The sequence below is a fragment of the Aulostomus chinensis genome, chromosome 15 (assembly GCF_037954235.1).
Source record: "Aulostomus chinensis isolate RoL2024-O1b breed Wild chromosome 15, RoL_Achi_v1.0, whole genome shotgun sequence".
Classification (NCBI taxonomy): Eukaryota; Metazoa; Chordata; class Actinopteri; order Syngnathiformes; family Aulostomidae; genus Aulostomus; species Aulostomus chinensis.
The window spans coordinates 24,170,250-24,192,653 of NC_141334.1; the positions used below are offsets into that span (position 1 = coordinate 24,170,250).

General features: G+C 44.9%; 1 protein-coding gene across 31 annotated transcripts in view; it reads left to right on the plus strand.

Moving 5' to 3' along the window:
* Positions 1-22,404, plus strand: part of dlg2 (discs, large homolog 2 (Drosophila)) — a 190,777-nt gene that overhangs the window by 125,972 nt on the left and 42,401 nt on the right. For 29 of the 31 annotated variants that reach the window (XR_015119477.1, XM_086226407.1, XM_086226411.1 and 26 more), the window contains 3 exons: positions 18,815-18,868; positions 20,739-20,789; positions 22,153-22,277. Coding sequence is in view for 30 of the 31 variants with exons in the window: in XM_086226407.1 (XP_086082533.1) it covers positions 18,815-18,868; positions 20,739-20,789; positions 22,153-22,277 (230 nt within the window). In the remaining variant the exon portion in view is untranslated. Of the gene's footprint in view, positions 1-1,911; positions 2,474-11,926; positions 12,459-18,814; positions 18,869-20,738; positions 20,790-22,152; positions 22,278-22,404 lie in introns of those variants that run through there. The other 2 variants (XM_086226425.1, XM_086226429.1) reach the window with 2 other exon arrangements.

Sequence of the window (22,404 nt, forward strand, 5' to 3'; positions counted from 1 at the left end):
TGGAGCAGATTCCTGGAAGGCTTTTCTGGATTCAATAGGAACATCGGTTCTGTCCTTGAGGACTGAAGCGTCATGCTGGTTCTTGGCTGTTTTGAAGGGTGATGTTCTGTGTAAATAACAAATTATTGTTACAGCCCATCGCTGCTCTCATCCTTATTTCACTGCATCATCACATTCAAAGTTACCAACTGGAATTCCGTCCTGGGCAAACTCCGTGAGCGAGAGCGCGTCCAGACCCTGAATATCTCTCTGAAGATTCGACGATTCAGATGCACGGGCTGGAGCCAGGAGAACGACGAACCAACATACAACCAACCAAATCTCCTAAACTGCTCCTTGGAACTATCTTTTCCTTTTCTAAAATATTCCGTTCATCCTGTCATCATTATGTATGATTATGTAGCTAGTAAAATTCTTATTTAGAGACCATCAAATATGGGATCGACAGCCGGGCTCCTGAATAGTAATGATTTAATTTTAATGAAATTAAAATGAATTTACCTTTTTATTTTTTATTTTTATATTTTATTTTTTTGCCAAAAAAGTGGAACATGAACTTGTTGCTTGAAGGTCGGAAGCATGTTCACACCCTGGTTTATTTTCATGAGCCATTGTCTCTTCTCTCTCCTCTGCTTCACTCTTCCACTTCCATCCTCATGACTTGCCTCATTCTATTCTCTCTCTCTCTCTCCCTCACTCACTCTCTCTCCGCCTGTTTTTTAATCCTCTCTGATTGTTACTTTCATGAACCCCCCGGTGGCAAAGCAGCCATTTTTTGTGTGGGAACCAGCTCCTTACAATAATGGATGTGCACTCCAGTAGCATGATAGGCCAGTGGGTTTTTGAGGGGGCCAATCTGGAGCATCTCAGGGAAGCGAGTGACACGGAAACACAGTAGAGAGACTTTTTATTATATTTTCAAGGCTGTCAACCTATTTGCTGTGAGCAGAGTAGAGCTTTCACATCCTGCTTAGCCTCTACCTTGTTCTACGTGTACCTTCATGTTGTTATTAGTGTCACGTCAGACAAGTCTAATCCTGCAGGCACCCAGTGCTGGAGCAGAGAGCAGTGCAGCCTCCAGACAGCCGAGGCCTGAGGCCTGAGATGTTCCAGCATCCAAACATACTCCTGCAGCCAAATCCACCGCTAGACCAGCAGGGGAAAAATGGCAAAGACACATGAGAGGCCAGTGTGAGGGAGGGAGGTGGTGGTGCCCTACCAGAGGTCACTGACTAACCTGCAAATGAAAGAGACAGAAAATACAGCGTGAGTGGAGGAAGTAGATGAATCTGCTCTTCTCTCTCTCTCTCTCTCTCTCTCTCTCTCTCTCTTTCTCTCTCTCTCCTGCTGAGCCTCTTCTCTCTGATTAGTCAATCCCAAACAAGTCAGACAAGAAAGGTTAAAGCTGCTCAAGTCTGAGGATTTTCAATTGGCCTCAAAGCAGTCCTGAATGTTGGCTTTGATTTACCTTCCACTTCCAGTGGCTGAGGTGTTGTTGCCATTTGTTTTTTGGTCATTTCGGTGTGTTTGTGTATGGATGGGTGTATGCTAGTGGCATGAGCTGCTGTTGCTCCGCCTCTTCTCCTGACGTGCTCCATTGATCTGTCTCTAATCTAGTTTTGGCTTCCTGACAGAGCTGACTTCCCTCAGGCATTAATTATGCCTCAGTGTGGTTTATATCAGTGGGGTCCAGCACCCAGCACTCTTCTCTGCCTAATCCAATTGGATCCACGTCTATGGCCCAGCCGCTGCAGCTCTCACCCAATCAGATATATTGAGTATGTGTCGCAAGTGTTTCCCCTGGCTTGCACCCCCCCCCAGAGCGGTATGGACCATCTGTCCTCGACAGCCCCGCTACATCCATTGTTTTAAAGTCCTCCTGTGTAAAGAGTTCACTGTGTTGCATCACAGCTGTAAAGAGCACCGACCTTGCAGAGCCTCAAATCCAACCGACCTCCAGCTCATGGTTTTTGAGCGTATTATCAACTGGTATCTTGAAGTACAGCCGATCCATGTATTATCTGACTTTTGAAGATGTGGGAAATTACTGAGCTTTCTCTCTACGTGTGGATATCTTAACTGAATGAAGCAGGATGTCTGGGGGGCTGTAGAAGCTCTCTGGCTGCTCCCTGACCTCTGCCGATCAGGTTATATCCGAATGTACAACGCCAGTCTCAAGATGAGCTATGTAGGGAAGCGACGTTGGGACAGCATGATGAGCAACTCGTCCCTGGGCTACGCTCTCCACGGAGGAAGTGTCCCAAACCTTCTACCCCCTCCACGCTCTGAGGGCTTGGGGACCCTCAAGAAGAGACTGTCCATGGATGTTCTGAGGGGTTGGGCCCCGGACCTTGGAAGCCTGAATGTGGGGCTCAATCTAAATTTGAGCCCAGTGAAATGGCCCTCGCTAGTCACGGTCTGCAAGTGGAAACAGACTCTGACAGAGAAGCTAAAGAAGAAGCATGAATCACAGGTTAGAGAACATGCATGGACCAGAAACAAAGTCCTATTTCTACTGTATATTTAGAATTTTCCAGGCTTTTAACACCATTTATTTCAGCATGTATAACTGATGAATGCGAGAGGATCAACACATCGGTTGGATTTATGGGATTTAGATTTAACTGTTTCAGTCCCACTCATGTAAAGCGTCTCAGCCAGGAACGCAGCGTCCAGATGAACAGAAAACAGACCAAAAAACAAAACCAAAGCAAATAAAGGTACATTAAACGCGCGTGAGACAGCAGAGCAGTGTCACACCAGCTGTCTGACGGAGGAACGCCGTGCTGATCTAAACAAAGCAGCGCCTTAATGAGTCAGACACAAGACCCTTCAGCGTTCAACTGACCACCGTGGAGGTGTTAACCAAGGTTTGCTGTTGCTTTTAGACGCTTTGATCAGCTGTTGTGAAAAGGAAAACCAGCAGCTCCCAAAAAACTTTTATAATTTATCTTAATTTTTGTGTTTCTGTTCAGGTGGGAATGAGAGAAAGTCAAATGAATACAAATCCCTCCCTGCAGGAGAGGGAACCACACCTGAAGTAGAACTGTGGAGAAAGGCAGGAGTAGCGCTTTGACACCCACAGAGTGAGACACAGGAACGCAGGGACAGGAAACAAGGCAGCAGCATTTACAGTTTTACTGCTGCGATTATTTAAGTGCTCACCAATATTGCTATGACTGAAGCAGACAATGATACTTTCATATTGATTTTATTCACCAATGGAAATGATCGTCTAACCGCTTTATTAAGTGTTCAATGGCTCCTCCTACTTCCTGTGTGCAGCACGCTCATGTCACAGCACTGTAGCTGCACCTGAATCTGCTAAATGTTCCTCCTCCGATGGTTTCAGGCTCTACCACGGAGAGAACAGTAAAGAAACGTCCCCTGCTGCTCTGATTTCAAACCTGTCCCAGCTCTTACAATCAGTTAAACTACAAATGCGGCTCTCCGTTCCGACAGGTTCCTTATAGAGGTGTTGCAAGAAAGCTAAATAATATGACTGTGCTGTGATCAGTGTTGGTGTCAACGCTGACATTTCCCACCAAACTATGACAAAACGTTAATCTGCCATTTTAACACATCAGTCACAAATCCAAGGCAGAAGAAAACACGTATTTCAAACAAGAATAAAAAAATCACTTCTGTGGCACCAGAGTAATAGTTGTCGACGCTTTTTAAACGGGAAATACACGGAGCCCAAACTCATCGGGATGGCCGTGATGGTGCATCGCAGGCATGCTTCAAGTGTGGGTAGCAGTTGTACAGCAGTGATAAGACATTTCCAATTAGCAGAGCTCACAGTGCACCGCATTGTTGTTGAATACTCCCACTCCTCATTCGCTTGTGGGCGAGGCTTCAGCCTGAATGGAGTCACCGATGGTAGTTCATTCTCCTTTTTTATGTTTTTCATCCTAATTAATTCAAACTCAATACCGCTTTCTCTTAGGCACTCAGCAACACACCCACCAGTCGAAGAAATCACACTCATACAGTTTCCTTCCCTGTGTTGCGGTAGAATGATGGAGAATGTATTCAGTTCACTGAACAGAACGTCTTAGAATTGGCATCAATCGGTGGAGTTGCCGAGTTTGCTACCACCGATCTTTTTGCCATTGATAACATTAGAAAAGTGCCTCTTTTTAAAGTCTTTGGTGTCTTCTTCTACCTCATGTAGGAGTTGATGATAATACCTTTCTGTGCACACAGGTGTGTGTGGTGAGGCCCAACGCTGGCACCTCACCGTCCTGACACAGAAGGTAGCATTTGCACCACTGACCACCAAGTCCAGTATTCAGAGTGTGACGCTCAGACTGGAGGCATTGAGATCTGATCTGATTGCTGCGCCCTTTCGGCCACGTGAACTCAAATATTCCTGTCTTTGTTTCTGTAAGCATGTACGTATAAGACAGGCTGCATTGCTGCTTGTTCCTACACTTGTTTTCTGTAGTAGTTGGACTGTGTGGGAGGGTCATTTGAGGTAATTGATGTACAGATGAGTGATGAGCTGAGGAGAGGCAGGATGATGGTGCCTCTGTCCACAGGGCGCACGGGTTCATTGAGCAGTTTAATGAGTGTAGAAAGGATGTGAGTCATATACTTTGGCATTTGCAGTCACCAGATCTCGACCCTGCTGAAGATCGAAGGCAGGATGGGCGGATGTGTTAAAAAGCTTTCTCCACGACCATCATCAGACTGGTGGTCTTCATCTCTCCGGTGCAGCTCCAGAGAAATAGACCGTACCGTAAGGTACTGAAGCTGGTGTGTTGGCGCTGGCAGCACCTGGATGTAACTCATACATACATAAACAGTATATGTTTGATATATGTGACTTGAGACATTTCTTGAAAATTGCACGATTGGAGGAGACCCAGATATGGGGTTTTGTTGGTGAGATAGAACACAACCTATCAATGGAGGGTTTGAGTTCTACTCAGAGGTGTTCTGGATATTTCCTTTTCTCATTCTGGTATGGACAAATGACTGGAACACCTAGTAACCCAGTAAAAACTTCAATCTTGTACAGGCTTCAAAATTTCAATCGCTGTCGAGAGTGATTACGGTAGGACTTCTGGGCAAAACAGCATTATTTTGTGTGTCAAGTGGCCAAAATGAGCTCTGTTCAAGGACACCGGACGATGAAGGTGTTGATGGGGAAGGTTTTTGTGCGCGATCATAACTGGATTTGTTCAGCTTGACAAAGTTGGCTCGCTGGATGCGTCAATGTTGATCAGGATGTTGTGAGTTGCAGTGGATTTAGTTGAGTCGTACTGTCAACTGGTAACGGTCCAGCACCTGGTCGGCCATGTTGGAAAGGCTCTACTACCTCCTTAGTCCTCTGCTTATTTGTTGCATTGATGGAAGGTCAGGGCTTGTGCGTTTAAAGCACTTTTACATGACTAACTTGTCCTGCTTATCATATGCTAAGCCTGCTCTATGCAGTCAAATATCTAAAAGGCTCCAGGGATGATCACATGAGACCTCTGAGATTACATTCAGGTGAGCAGCAGAACTGAGATGCTCAAATTTCCTCACGCCATTTTTATTGGTGCGTCACATTGATAAAACAGTTCTACGTTTATTTCTTCCTAGAGGGCCAACCACGATATCCTCTGGCTCTTTGTGGTTTGGCAGCTATTCAGGTTTATTGTTTTCCTTTTGATTAACTTCTTTCAAACGGATAAATCAACTTTCAATCAAGAGTGTAACGAGCTATAAAGTAGTTACGTATAAAATATGAGAAGAAACCTACAAAAAACGCTTGAAATGGCTTGAAATGTGAATATCAAAACCAAGCGTATGTGTAGGGATGGGCACAGAGGACCGTATCAGTTGGTATTGGAACTTGATTGGGTTGGTATTTAAGTACCAATAAGCTCCTTGACAAACTTCCTGCTTTTGTAATATTAATGGCTGGCAACCTTCCATTAATGATGTTATTGATGACTTCATGTCCTGTCTTTTTTTCCTCAACAAACTGTGGAGAATAGAGTATAGTAATAAGCGGTAACTGAATCGATAAAATCCCAGTGATATTCATTCCTGCGCCCTGTCAGGTGTTTAATACCAAACAAGCTCTTACTTGTTGTGCTGGGTGTGGTGGTGTTTCCTGCTCGGTCCAGACGGTTGGGTGTTGCGAGTGCATATGTGACAGGTGCAGCGATGTGCATTACCAGCATTAAGCCACTTCCAGAGAGCCATTAAGATTTCCACCTACTGACAGCTCTAATTTTGGAGAACCTTTCTGTCTCCTCCCGTCATCGCACACACGATCCAAGAAAAGTTTCTTTACCAACATCCGGCAGTTCCAACCATGAAATTGTTTCCAGGTTGTGAGAGTAAATGTATATCTTAAATGATTGCAGTGCAGGATGGTTGTTTATTGTGTTTCAAATAAGAGTCGTTAGCTCTGACAGTGGTACCAAATGCACGTACATGCTATGAGCGTTGACTCGGCAGTTCGATTCTTGGCCACCTTTTCCTCTGAAGCATCGGTAATCACACCATTCTCTGGGTGGACTCTCTGCTTTAACTTCTTTATTTTAATTGACTTGTTTTTATATTTTTTTAACCCACAATTTAGTCTTACAGACAGGAAGTGAAGCCTGCTGGTTCTCTGTGGCTCCCTGCTGACGTGTGATGTGGACCTCTTGTAATGTTGGTGTGGTTGCCATTCGGGGTACTATCACATTTTTTTGGAGCTGTTTTCATTTTACGGGAACAATTTGCAGCTTTTCCCAACCAGTTAGCATCTTAGTGAAGATAGGCAGCATACTGCCAAAATAACTGAGACGTTCACCCCTGTTGGGATGAAGTAAGCAAATCCTTAGCGTGACCTGAAGGTGCAACTCTGCCAGTGGATTTACGCTCCTCTCATCTCAGTCACAAGCTTGAGTGACTCCCAGTGAGTGAAACCATGACATTGCTGCTTCTTCTCTCGGGTGTCAATGCGCCCTCGCTGCTACAGAGACATTCTAGCACCGGGTTAAAAACTCTGGGGGGGAGATCAAAATAGATCCGTGGCTCTTTAACGCTACAGTTACGCTGGGTCCAACGTGGTACTGAGAGATAAACCGGTGCTACTTCAGGGTAAAATGAAATCAAGTTATTGCTTACAAGTTCTCCTGTCAATTCTCCATGCACAGTCATGCTGTCCTTGATACGTCTCCTGGTATATCTGTGCAAATATAGAGTACAAGCTACGAGTATTGAAACTTTAAGGTTATCTACCAATATGTAGCAATGTTATCAGTAAAATAGAAATAAGCGGATTTATTGTGTGTTTTATATTGTCATATTGAGTCAAAATCCAAGTGTGTACTCTTGCTTGGTCAGCTGACATTGATTATAGTCCTGGAGTCGTTAGAAACATCAGTTCTAGACTCCAACCTCATTGCAGGATTGTATAATGACAATAAAGGGGCATTCTATTCTATTCTAGTGGCGAGTGAAGGAATCTTGCTGTTACCACATGCTCTATCAATGTAATATCTCAGTATTAGAGCGGTCGAATGGTGTGTCAGCAGTACTGTACTTCTGAGGTTCTTGAATTATTGTAGTCTCCCACCGTTGTGTGATTGAGGGTCCTGCTGGCAACTCCGATACAGGGGATTGTTTTTCTCTTCATTTGAGGGATTTTAAGAGCTGAACTGTAATGATGATTAAAAAAAAGTCATGCAAAAAAAAAATCCCAGTCGGAACTTTCTGTATCAAAATATCCAATCTTTTTCAGCATTGTCAGTGAAAGGGATTTAATGGGTAACATGTCAGAACCTGACAGTTTTGTGGCAGTTCCACAGATTCTCTGTTCTGGGTTGGTGTTAGAAAGGAAGGAGATCATGGAGAACCTCCTTGTGTTGGTTTTTTTGTTTATCTGAAGGTGAAAGCTCACCGTTAATAATAATAATTAAAAGAAAGGCAGAAAATTTCAATGTGGAACTGGAGGGAGGTGAAGCAGGGATTTGTTTATTACTCAGCTGCACCCACACACACACACACACACACACACACACACACACACACACACACCTGCTTGAAGGCATCTGATACAGAACCAAACCACACAGCAATTTTCAGTCCTCGAGATTCCCTCCCAGAGCTGCAGCTACATGGCCGGGACCATGTCTGCTCTGACAACAAACAGGTGGATCCCTACTGATTTGCATCACATTTGAATGATGAACACACTCATCAGTGTGAAGGTAGTTTGTGAAGAGAGCAGCAGAGATTCCTCAAGGACACCGGTTTAGTTCAGGCTGCTAGTTAGTCAGACAACACAGTTTGAAGCTTAACTCTAAGTGCCCCCATGTGGCAATTTGCATGCATTACATGAAGTGCAGAAACATGCATGACCATGACAGACATGGTCTCCGTTCTCCTTCAGTTCAGTTTCCTCATCCACACCGATCATGTAGATTGAGATGTATTTGTCAACAGATGTTCTATCTTGATGTCCATTTGTACAAAGGTTAAAAAAAAAAATTTGTATGGTTCATTTGTTAATTTTAAAATCTTGTAGTCTGGCTTGTGGGACCCAAACTACATAGTGACAAGAGGAGGTGGCTAAATATGCATTAAAGTACTTCAACCTTCCCTCCACGAACTTGTCCTGGCTGCACTGACCTGGAGCTCCTCAGTGTCAGCTGTGAGCGGTCCCATCAAGCAGCACAGACTCACTGAAGACCTGCCAGAGAATGATTGGCTCATCTGGAGTTTGGTCAAAGGTCAAATGGTATCTGAACGCAGTGACAACATGCAGTGGTTTGGACAGTGTGGCAGAGTATGTCGGAGGAAGTGTGACAGGGTAAACAATCACAGACAACAAGAGTCATTTTCTAAATTTGTGTTACATAATGCACTCCCCAGGCAGGGGTGCGTCGCTTTGATAGATAACGCTTTGGTGCTCTTTGTCTGTGCTAATAATATCAACTGGAAATGGAAGTGGGAACGTTAGTCCAAGCTAATGTCAGTCTGTATATATAAAATTGTTAAGTATTCTAACTTTTATTTATACTGGTAGTGTGTAGTGTGTAGTGTGTGTGTGTGTGTGTGTGTATGTGTGTGTGTGTGTGTGTGTGTGTGTGTGTGTGTGTGTGTGTGTGTGTGGGGAAGAGGATTAAGAGTGTAAACAAGGATTTCTGCATGAGTCACTAAAATCCCTCTGTACTTTACTCTGCTGTTGTTGTGTATTTTGTGGACTTCAGTAGAAGCACATAAGTTGACGCCAGAGATGAATCAATGAATATATTTATGAATTTGTTCCGCAGACTATAAATAAACGCTGGAGGAACTGAAGCGTGACAATGTGGGTTTGTTTCGGGGACATGTTTTGATAAATGTCAATAAAGGTCACGGATCATATACGTAATGCCCATAAACCTCATATGTTGTCTAGCATGTTCCTTTAATGTTTGACCTATGAAACCCATATGAAAGCTAAAGGTCAGGCTCAGGTTGTTGCTGTGAGACGCTGCCGTCCTCCCTCTGATTCAGACAACATCTTGCTGCAAAAGTGAAAGTGAGGAAGTCAGAAATGGTTTGTTGATGTGATTTTTGACCATCCATCCAACCATGCCCCCGCCTGCCCACACATACTCTTCATCTCTCTCACACACACACACACTCACACACACACACACACACACACACACACACACACACGCTGAGCCTGCCCACTAATGTTCATTCTCCTACGGGCATACACTGTTTGGTGCTCTGAGGCGGGATTATTCTCCATCACTGCCCGTTTTGTGGCTGTCGGCTCTGGTTGATGGAAATGGTAATGATAACGCCCACACACACACAAACACACACACACACACACTAAACTCTGGGATGGCAACACTGTGGTGTAGCTGTCATGATGACATCATCCCTTCTACAGTGTGTTACATTAGTGTTTCATGGCTTCTCCTGCATCTCAGCTGATGTTGACACTAAAGCGGCCGGATGTTTTAGCATCGTTTGCTGGCAACTTAAAGTCACGTGACTCTGATTGCATCTGACTGAAGAAGCAGGGGAGATGGGAGTTCACATATTTCTGATCGGATTGAATTAGCATGCCTCCCTCCACTCACTTCAATCCCTAAAAGTCCACACTTCCAGTTCTCTGTTATTCAGCTGTGAGATTGGCTTCTAAAGGCTCAGGGTGAGGATCGCTAGCTTGTGTGATTGGTTGATTTTGTTGTCCTGGCACGGTTAAGTTCCCTGTGTGTCTGCATCAGTGGAGAGACGGATGAATTCAGGAGGACAGGGAGGAAGTATCTCCACTGCGACATGAAGTCTCTGCCGTATTTAAAAGACTTTTAATGGATTTGTTTGACATTAAAACTGTTTCAGAGCATCAACCAGTCTTCTTCCTCTTCGTCTCCTGATATTTTACATCCCAGACTCTCAGAGATTTATCTTTACACCCTAACCCTAACCCACTCACATGTATTGTAATCAATAACTAATAAAAAAGCTCATCCACTGTTGTTTTTCCTGCTATTCTTGGTGCTGTTTTGGGAGAGGGGCATTCATGTCCCACATTGCATTTGACTTGTAATGAGCATTCGTGTTGCTTTCACGTCCTCCCGCTGGATTCATTTTCAGCGCTGGTATTTCTGCAGCGTACGGATGAATAATTCTGATGAGTTATTTTAATCAGGAGATACAAGTGAAGGAGGAGGAGATCTTTGATGCAGTGACGATTGGTCTTGACAGCCAGACTTTGTCGCTCTACCTGGAGATTTCTGCTGAGACCCGTGAAAGCAAAGGGAACCTCTGAGGATGCGAGTGGTGATGGGAGGTGAAGGTGTGTGGCCTTGCTGTTGGACAGCAGTGACCAACTGGCGACCCAGCCATGACTGCAGGGAACGATTAGTCTGAGAAATGTGAATCACATGATCCAAATCTGAGAAAGCAAAGTATTCACTGTGAAACACTTTACATCTGGCATTATACACTGGGGTTGTGTGTCCTTTATTCTTATAAACATTCCCATTTAAAGTTTTCAACACACATTTGCACTTTGAATCTCATTTTGAAAAGTACCAACCAACAGAGGCTCCTGAAGTCTCCCTGTGTGAAAAAGTGGAATTTCTACGGGGATAAGAATGTTTGTGTCACAGCTGAAATGAGTTTCTTGGATTGCAAGGTTAAACTCGGTGCATCAGCTGATTGACTGATGGACTGCAGTCGTCAGTTCAGCTACAACCCTCAGTGTCAGATGCTGGTAATTACCATCCAAGCTAGTCGGGCTTTATCAAGCGCTTCTATTGGATGGACTTTGACAAGGTTTAATGTCCTTTGTATTTGGTTGCAAGAATCACTCCTCCTTAGTTCTTTTTTGTTTTCTTTTTGGCTCTGGACTGTAGCTGCTAGATGCTCTGCTGGCTCCTGCTGGTCTTCTCTGACTTTGTCCGTTTGCTGTGTGCAGCAGAACAGGTGGAGTAGGTTGAAGAGCTGCCGTGAAGCTAATAGATACCAAGCAGCTCCGTGGAGCAGCAGAGACCTGCAGAACTGGCAACGGGTAATGATTGCTCACGTGACTCAGTGGTATTTGTGATCCATAGTTAATATCATAATCTTATGATGAATGCAGCTTTATGGGAAGAGTTCACACAGCTCGTCACTGTCACAGTAGACGTCAAGGGATTCCAAGCTTCCTCAGTCTCCGACTCCCAGCAGTACCAATCATCAATTGCTCTCTCTCGCTCTCTCTCTCTCTCTCTCTCTCTCTCTCTCTCTCTCTCTCGCTGCTGTACTTATCCGCCTCCCTCCATCACATCATTCTCTTATTTATCTCCCTCGTCTACCCCCTCTTCGCTCTTTCTCTCTCACACACACCCCTTTCTCTCTCTCTCTCTCTCTCTCTCTCTCTCTCTCTCTCTCTCTCATTTATCGTTCTCCCACTCCAGAAGCTCTGACACACACGGTCACACACACACACATACACACACTCCTCTCGCCCATCGTAGCTGCTGCAGCCAGCCAGTCGTTCATTCATCATTCACTCTGCCCCAGCGAGTGGCTCACCCATCAGACAGGACCGTGTCTCTGGGTTGATGACTGCAAACCTTCAGAGGAGGAACTAAAAGAGTTGAGGGAAGTGGAGGTGAACGTTGCCTGGCCACAGCAGCATGACTGCCTACCTCAGCAAACAGCAGAGTTGCTTTGCGGACCTGGATGGAAGGGGGGGCTCTGGTGAGGTTCCATGCTCCTTCAGTTGGCACCATCAGCACCCCAACAGTAACCACCACCGTCACCACCATCACCTGGGCCAGCGTTACCATTATGGATCCGTCCCCGGCGGTGCCACCCTCCCCCGGAGGGGAGCTCAGATGGCAGCTTGGCATTTGGACAACACGTCTTCCAGGAGCCCGAGCCACCTGGCGGCAGTAAGAGCTAAGGGGGGGAGCTGTGACCTGTGGCCCTATGGGTGCAGCTGCACCCAGAACTGGCAGGAGCTCTACCAGGTAAATCTCTGCTGCTGATGGGGACAGGAGGCTGGGGCTCAGTCCTTGGGCTACTGATTGATGGAGGCTTTGACTCTGGTAGTATTAGAGACACCATCGGTCCTTCTTTTGTTATTCCACATCTAAAGACGCGTCTGTTGAGACTGTACCAGTCAGGCACCTGACCCTTGTGTCAGGAGCTGCGAATTCACCTCGACAAACTCCACCTGTCTTGCTTTTAATATCGCAAACTGTGCTTTCCATCCTGAAAAAAACACATTCAGTTAGAATAAACAGAGGAGCTCTTTTGAATTATTGATATCCTTTATCTTGTAAGTCTGGAAAAATGTTGACTTTTAGACTTGAAGGGAACTTCAGTTGTTACGATGTGATTTCCTGGACGGCAGCACCAGACATCCTGCTCAGGTTCCATCAGTACATTCTACAACCCCAAGACGCGTCACAGCCAGACACTGTGAATTAGTATTATTTTGTAGCTTCACTGGAGTCAGACCTGTTTGATTTTATCAGTGTGTGAAGACTTTGAAGTCACCTTTTGTGCTGTGAATTCTTCATTCAGTCGAGGGATCTGGGTATGTCAAAAACATCTGAAGAACACATGAAGGAGGAGCTTGAATGCAGCAATGTTCAAAAGGAGAAAGTATATCTCATGAGATTAGGATTTCCAGTTATCTGCCTAAGATGAGGTCAAGCGTTGAATCATGGGAGCATCGGTCACAAAATGCTTTCACCTCACGGGAACATTCACAGCAAGCTGGCTGTGTCGTATGAAACAACGTGGGAAACTGGACTGCTTGCCTATCTCATCTCCAGTACTGGGCCATTACTTTACTTGTATATGTTGTGTATTTTTCACTCAGATGACTGGCTCAACCAGGTCTAGCATGAGTTAATCTAATCAGAAATCAGAGCAGTGAAGCAAGCTGCTAATTAGCATCTGAGAGCCGGAGCAGAATTATTCCTTGAGAGGACAGAGACAGAAAGTCCTCAAGCGCTCAGCAGATGTGGGTGTGGCGAGACATCCAAGAGCACGCGGTTGGTAGAAGCTCCTATATTTGCCTCAGGGTCTCTCTTCCTAAAATGCATCATTTCAGGGAACACCATGCCTTAATTAGAAGTCTTATTTATGTTTCTGTTTTGCCACACGGTTGTGAAGCTTGAATTGTCACAGAACCAAAAGCAGTTCATTCCTGTGACCTCTGGGAGTCCTGTGCAGCAGTTGTGTACTGGTCCCACAGGCACAGATGCCAAACAGTGTCACGTGCAAATGAAAAGGACCTTGTCTAAGTGTCCAAATACGTACCGCGCGGATATGTTAAGAAGGCTACCAGTGGACAACACAGCGTGACTCTCTACAAAGGCTGGATGGACCATTGGACCAAGAATGTCCACCATATTGGCTATGTCATTGTTTCGCCAATGAAGGGCTGCACACACACACACACATATATATATATATATGTATATGTATAGAAAACATATCAGAATACACTGAACTTGTTTTTGTGCTAATCATTGTGTAACATGTAGGATATATCTAGACAAGTCCCTGGAACAAACCTGCGAAGTTTCGTTCAAATTGACGAGGAGCTGCTCCAGCTAAAAGAGGGTGAGGGGGCGTAGCAGCAATCAGCCTGAAACCCTGGAAATGTTCAGTCGTTCCCTCCCTTAGGAAATGTAGAATATACCAATGATGAGTCACGTGTGTAAAGTGTTTATAAAACCAATCAAAAGGTGACGCAGGTGCATGAGCCTGGCAGAGCATCGGCCTAACAGCACCGGACTTGACACCTGTGTTTAATGACAGGTTAAGACATATTACCACTAATATATTTGAAAACAGCCAGCAGGAGCGTGAGCCTGCTGGCGTCTTGCAGCTGTATTCATCTTTCAAGAAGCTTTCATGTGAGCAGGTGAGATATTTGCTAGTGCCGTTTACCGCGGACTAAAGGAGTTGTTCCTGTTTAACCTGCCTGTTTTTAGCGGAGCAGAATGTTCAGATGAAATGTGAACATTGACAGGGCGTAATGAGTGATCAGCAGCTGTTTAAGAACTACACACATCCACATAGCTGATGTCCTGCAGAAACAAATCATTTTTTGTGCTTGTGATTTAATTGTTGGGGTGTGTTGTGCTTGTGCAACCATGGCTGAAGTGAAATTACCTTACACAAGGCCAGTGGGAGGTAATGAGAGTCCATCAATCATGTAGCTGAGGGAGAAGGGAACTGGGAGATTGCATGGGGGGTGGAGTGTGTGTGTGTGTGTGTGTGTGTGTGTGTGTGTGTGTGTGTGTGTGTGTGCTTGTGGGGGGGGGGGTTGGTTGCTTATTGCACTACCTCTGAAATAAAGGGAGCTGGACGATGAGTGTAAGCTGGAACAGAGGTTTCGTGTTGCATGTTAAAGCCAGTATATTTCATGAAACTCTATTGTTCTTCTTCTGTCCGACCAATTTATGTCCCAAACATTTCAATTGATTGTCCTTCATGATAAGGCTCTACTCAACACTTGAGCAGATAAATTAGGATGAAAGGTAAACGATCCTGTTAGAACCCATCAGTGGTATCTGTCTGCAGAAGAAGAGGACAGTCAGTGACCTTCATCTTTGAGTCGTGTCGCTGTCTACATATTTGGACCGGTCCATCATTGCCCTGATACTAAGCACACTTCCAGCACCCACATCTCATATTGTGTTGTTGACTACTTTTGCATGACATATCAGTGAATTATTGATACATTCCCCCCTTTTCATGAGCCACTATACATAGTGGTGCCCTTGAATTATTGAGCAAGACACAACTGAAGAAATAAAAGCCTCTCACTCTGTGAATCTGGAGTTTATATTTGCTCTGTGACGGCAGCTCCCGCGGTAGGAGACCAGTTTTACAGCTTTCTCAACATCCAGTTCGAGCTGCGTGTCAGACGACACACCAAGCACACTTCTGCACTGGTCTACACTGTCAGAGCAGACTGGGGCCTGGGGGTTATGACACAGTAGGATTTTAGCACATGACATCAACACTGGGAACTGCATCGACACACTATTGTATGGATTTTACCGCACCTCTCATCCAGTTTTTGGTCTGACTGCTACTTAACTGTGCTGGTGGAATTCAGTGAATAATTCAGTATTATTACTCCATGATAGTATCACTGGTGTAGTTTCATGTGCATGACAGCCTCCTAACATATCATGCTGCTGTACGCTGCCCTAATATGCTGATGGAGGCAGTTGATCACATGGTGATCGTGGAAAGCCTGAAACAGAGAAATGAGCCTAAGTGCAGTTAAGCATGCCATTTATGTGCTTAGCTGAGTGGCCATTCGCTCTTGGGGCTTACATGTGGGTACTGCAGGGCCCAATACCCATCCATCCCTCCATCTATCCATCCATCCATCCATCCATTTTCTCGACCGCTTATCTGTTAAGATGGGGGGGTGGAGCCTATCCCAACTGATGTTGGGCGAGAGGCAGGGTTCACCCTGGACGGGTCACCAGTCCGCCGCAGGGCCATCAGGTGCAATTAGGGGCTCAGTCTCTTGCTCAAGAATACTTGGACATGGTCACTGGGGGAAGTGAGGATGGAACCAGCAACCCTTCAGATTGACGGCCACTCTTCCTCTGAACCATGCCGCCCTTAAGGCCCAACACTTCTTAGCAATTGCCTCCATATTCGTATTTCCAGAATTTGTTCATGTTCATGTGACAGTGTGTTCTGCTTTTGAGAACTAGACGGAAGGCTGATGTGCAGCTGCCCACTGCTGACCAGCACAACTGACAGGCAGAGGTCAGCAGAAAGCATCCAGTCCCAGGAATAAGATTCATGACAGATCCCTCGGAACTACAATTGGATTATTTAAGAATCCTGCGGTCGGTTATAATAGGAGGAAATGTGCTGGACAAGAGCCCGTTTGTGTGCTTCCATCTCTCTGTTCCCAGCCTTTCCTCGTCTCTGAACACTGGGCTCATTGTATAGATTTAGCACTTGTTCAGTTGTAACTCGTAAGTGATGGGATTGTCTCTGCCTTATACTGGTTTTATGGGTCATAAATGTATGAATATATGAGCTGCTCATATTATGGCTGCAGTTGTGTTTGCTGATTTGTTGTTGTGCTCTCTCTGTCTCTGTCTCTCTCCGCACGACAAGAAGAAGCATCTTAATTGCTGTAATCATCCATCACACACACACACACACACACACACACACACACACCCTCAAAGTCTTTCCTTCAATCAGCGAGCAGCTTAGCACAGCCAGCCAGCTGTAATCTTTCTCTTTGTGTTAAATTCACTGACTCAGTCGGTCCACTCAAGTTCACCCGTAGCAGAGAAGTGAAGGAATGAGCCTGGGAGTACGTTGGCACCGCCCAACCTCCAGCACCCTTGTTTCAAGCCTTTTGAACAGATGTTTCATGAAGTGCTTTTAATGAGGCCTGAGGTTGACTCAAGCACAACCTTCTTCATGGAGTTTAGAGTTACAGATGAGGAAGTGACGCACCTGTGACTTTCAGAGTGTCATGTGTCTTAGTTCACTCACTATGATATAGTACTTTATATGTATTGCACTCTCGTTTATTGTCGTTGTTCACAGTAAAGCTCCTGCTTTTCTCCTTGGATTGTTTATCCTCTCTCCTCCTTGGGCCTCATCACACACCAGACAATCTGATGTTTGCTCTCCTGCTTTGACCGTAACACTCCCTCTCTCAGGAGCCTCCACTTCCTACAAACCGTTGGGAGAAACTTTCTGCATTTCATTTTAGTTCAGTTTATAACTGAAAATGACTGACAGTATCCTGTTGGATAAGTAGTCGTGCAATAACCTGTGCTGAGGACCAGTGTCTGGAAGCCTTTGCAGCCAGATGCATAAAACTCTTGTGTAGATTCATGACTCGAAACGTGAACTTGTCTTTCTTCAGCCTGGCTTACAAAGCTGTGTGTCCGCATGGTTCTGTTTTAGACATTTCAATCATTCCGTGCTTGTATGCGTCAGCCTAATGACCATATTGATATCCCTTATGTAGCTCATTTCCATGTAAATCACTGTTGCAGTTCAGTCATTCTTTAGACACGGTAACAAAAAGAACAGCAACGAAATAATGCAATGTCATGGAGTGTGAAATTGGTGGTTTGAGCGACTGGGGAGGTTTGGCAGTCTCTGCAGCACAACATGAAATATGTAGAGTGGCCAAAAGTGACTGAAACCAGCAAATCAGTTACTCTGAGCTCCAAACCACATGTTCTTTTTTTAATAAATGCAAATTCCCTGTAGAAAATGGTAGATGCATGTGTTCTATTATCTGCCCAAAGGGGTTTTCACGTTGACATTTTCAGAGCATTCAACACAAGCTGGTGAAGTGTAAGTGGGCTGTATTTATGTTGCTCCTCCTCTCCCATAGCAACACAGTGTTGCCTCATTCACCCATTCAAACTCACACATTAACGCTCATGTTCATACTCAGGAGGCGGAGGCCAACAGTCGCCGTCATAAACTCTCCACTCACAGCGCTGAAGTGTCTCTGGTATCGTTCATCAGCCAGATTTCTTGTCCTTCATGAGTGAGTGATACTCCACCCAAAAATATATAGAAGTCCTGAGCTCATGGAGGTGTTTTTTTCCACCCTATATCACGCCTTCGTGACGCCAAAATGCAGAAAGAGCCTGCCAAGTATATCGACTAATAACAACTCTCTTGACTTCACGCCAACAAGAGCAAAACTGCCCAAAAACATCTGTTTATAAACTCTCAGGCGCATCGCTTGGTATAATCCAGCCGTGTGCTCAGTAATCCACGAAGAAACTTTATTCCACCGTTTCAGCCTTCATCTGTTGGTGCATACATGGTGGCGCTGAACATACAGAGAGACATTTGTTTGTTTTTAGCTGAAATCAAAGTGTTTGTGGAAGACAGAGCGCATGGAGGAACTTACTGGGTGATGTGCTTGAGGGTTCGTAAATTGGCAATTTTACACAGTTTTACTTTTGTTTGGAAGGAATCGTTAGCATTAGTTTCAACTAAATATACGTAGCCGAATCTTTCTGCATTGTGGAGACGCAAAGAATAATGCAGGAGTGGAAAGAATATCTGCACACCTGTTTGTGAATACTTCGAAGACAAAATACACTTTTGGGAAGAAGTGTCACTGTTCCACCCTCATGGTCAGCAGGAATAGCTTTATTAGAGTGTTAAAAATGTGTGTGTGTGTGGGGGGGGGGGGTTCTGGGTTTTAAATGTTGATGATACAGAGATTCTCCAGCTTGTCCCCTAGACACAATTATGGAAAGTAGGACACTGGTGGATGGGCTGTGGTACTTCTCCATAACAACCATCTCACCCTTTTCTCCTTGTGTCTCCACAGGCCAGCCCCGCCCCGATCATCGTCAACACAGACACTTTGGAGTCAGTTCCTTACGTGAGTTTGAAATTTTGTGTCTTTTCCCATGATTTTTGTTCCAGCTGAAAATCAACACCGATCAGTCAAAGCCCTCCTTATGCTGCAATATTTAAAGCTTGGCTCTATCTCTTGAGTTTGAGGTGAGATCACATGTGTTGGATTGCAGTTTGATGGTGTAACTTATCTTAGTAAAACAAACGAGGTTGCACTGCTGAATTATTGATGTTTGTCATGAATAAGAAAGAGCTCAAGAGTTTCTGCAGATCTTCATTTCCAGCAGTTTTTACAGAATGTACATCAAAACAAATAAATGAAGCACACGCTGAATTAATTCTCCCCAAATGCAGACGAGGCACAGAGAGCTAGTGCATTTTTCATGACACACTGTCACAGCTGTCGGTTATGCTAACAGTAATAGACATTCGGATTCCTGAAATGAGGACAGAGGAGCAGCTTCCCTACCTCGGCCAGTGACTGCTTCAAAGTCTTTTCCCTGCCAAAATACGTAGATTCATGTAATCAATCAAATCTAAGCGTGATCGTGTGCTGGAGGAGCGTTAGATTTGACCAAACTCTGTCCTTACACTACTTTGGTTCATTTTGCCTTCCAGGCTCTCTTGCCCCTACGATCACATGGAGATCTGATGCTGCGTGATGATATGCAGCCAATCATGCGTGTGTGCTATTCCTGTACGAATGCGTAATGACAGACGTGCTGGCTGCCAATTAATCATCTCAGTCAGATGCAGGATGAGGCTGATTCGTCTCCATCCTCCATGTTGCAGAGATAGCAAATGTTGATTAACCATCACCTTAAATTGTTTCCCTTGAGGTGGAGTCTATTTAGCACGGGGGGGGGGGGGGTCATGAGAACTAACTCCATGTAGTCACCTTTGGTGTGGAACTCTCAGCCTTGTTTCACGTATAAAAGTGTTTTTATACGTGTATATATTCACCTTTCAAGTTCTCAAATGCGTCTTCATCTCACAGACCCCCCACCCCCCACCCCTTTAACCTCTTGGTTACTCGGAGGGGGGGGGGGCTTTTACTACAAAGGGGGAGGGCCAGAGTTTTAGCGAGGTATCATCAGACTCATCAGAATCATTCTGCACGACGGAAACAGCTGACTTCAGCATAGTTTGTCATCAAGGGAAACAGGAAATACATTCTCATAACACAAGGTCCTCAGACAGCATTGAACCCCCCACCCCTCCACCCACCCCCACCCCGCCTCCACCACAGAGGTTCAGCATCGCCAAAGCATCACCATCATCAACCCATCTAATAACCTCCTCTCATGTTCTATCGTATGATTGTGTTTATATACACACACTCTCTTACACACACCAACTGCATACACTCAGTGCACGCATTTCACCTACACGCACACACACGCAAACACACATTTACGGTTTTCTTCCTGTGTTCTGGTTGTTGCTTCTTTGATGTGAATCTGATTAAATCAAACATAGATTGCAGCTCAGTTCTGCTCCAGAAGAGGCCTGAAGGTTAGAGGAACATAGACAGGCTCCGCCTACTGACCAATCACATCTCATGGACAACGTCACGCCAGTTCGAGTTTATTGCATGCCAATTAAAGTTGGTCATCATCAGATCAACTTCTGTCTAAACGATGGGCGTTTATGTTGAAATGAAAATGATTGAGTACAGCTATAAAATGCAAAATACAGATTTCCCAGTTTCGTCTTGGTTGGACTCAACCAAGATGAAAGTATTTTTGTCGTGTGAACACCTCAATGGCAAATTTTACTTTTTTGATGAGGTAACACTTTATTATCATCCTCTGACTTCAAATATAAATATTCGGTAGCAGTACAAGTTAAGTTTGAAAGGTAAATGGAGTCGATCTGTTTTTGTTCATCTGCAGGTCAATGGCACAGAAATTGAGTATGAGTTTGAGGAGATCACACTGGAGCGGGTGAGTACCTCTGCTCCCACAGGAGGGACACACTTTTCAACATGATAGAGGGAAAATACACAGAGCAAGTCAGTGTATGGGTCTGCATTGAACTTCTACATCATGAGCTAATATCGAAGAAGGGGGATATCATCCTCTTTCAGGGAGGTGATGTGGAAAAACTATAAATCACAGCGAACTGAGGTTGGGAGGATTACAAAGACTGCAAGCCACCAAAACTGTGACCTCCATAGCCCTCCATCCTCACCAGCTACTGCCTGAGGTCTCTCTGAAGAGGGTGTGGAACAGTGTTATTGGTTCTTTAAGCAATGCGCTTTATCTCACATTGACCATCCAAGCAGCACATAGTCATTACACCTTTAACCTAAGTGCTCTGGGCTTGTCAGGATGTCCGGGAGCGAGCTAATGCTGACTCTGCTCCCAGAAAAGGAGCAAGGACTGAAGCCTGGAGCAACTTTGGAATGTGAAAGGTTACAGTTTCTGAGAATAATGAGCATGTCGGAGAGACAGAGACTGAGGGAAACACACGTCCATCACATGTCCAATGTACAAGAAGTCTTGGATTGGATCTTTCTGTCAGACTATTTACAAGGTGATTATCTTCAAATCAATCAATTCTGTTTTGCAGTAACAAGGCAGAGAGCTTTAGACTTCCAGTATAACCCACCTAAAACCCTATGTGTGCTAAAGCAGTTGTGACACAGCTGGCATAAAGCCACAACGTAATGGAAATATTGGCCTAGTGAATACGGACAGAGACAACGAGGAAGCAGTTCCAACTGTACCCTAGAGAACCGTGGTCCCGTGGTCCGTGTTTATCATCTTAGCCAAACTACCTTGTGTTTAGTCTTCTTCAGCCATTGTCCTGAGAGCTGAACCATGTTTTGGTTGAGTGTTCCAGGCAGCAGATCCCTGCAGAGATGCTCGTTGGCTTTTGTAATCAAGTGTTCACATAAGCTGAAATTGCAATCAGAGCATTCATTTTGTGAATGGGTATCCTGGGGTTTTTATTTGTAGAGCTGACAACGTGCTGCTGCTGCAGCAGGGAACGTCACGGCCGTCAGAGAGGTTGAATGGGCTACTGAGAAATAAGTATTTTTCATAGTGAGGTGCTGATAATTATATGGTTCCACCGGCAGAGAGGTTGCGATCTGGAATTGCAGCATAATGCCAGAATCATTATGTAAAGAAAAACTGAACACCTGTGAATTATCTGTAATATACAGAGAGATGCCACACTGTTAGGCTTGAATATAATTTGTTTCCGCACAAATACATAGACACACTGCTGACAAAAACACAGTATTGTGTCCAGTACAAGTTAGAGTGGAAGTGTGTCAGCAACTGCTCTCCATGGCTGCAGGGGAACTCAGGACTGGGCTTTAGCATTGCCGGCGGGACAGATAACCCCCACATCGGTGATGACCCGGGCATCTTCATCACCAAGATCATCCCAGGAGGTGCTGCAGCGGAGGATGGACGCCTGAGGTCAGTCACATACACTTGCCCACAAAAGTTGCAAATTAGAACAAGTTTATCGAGTGATAGAAAAATAGCAACTTTTACAAACTTGCCTACCTCAAACTAAATCTTCTTTAAGAGGAAGACTGTCAGA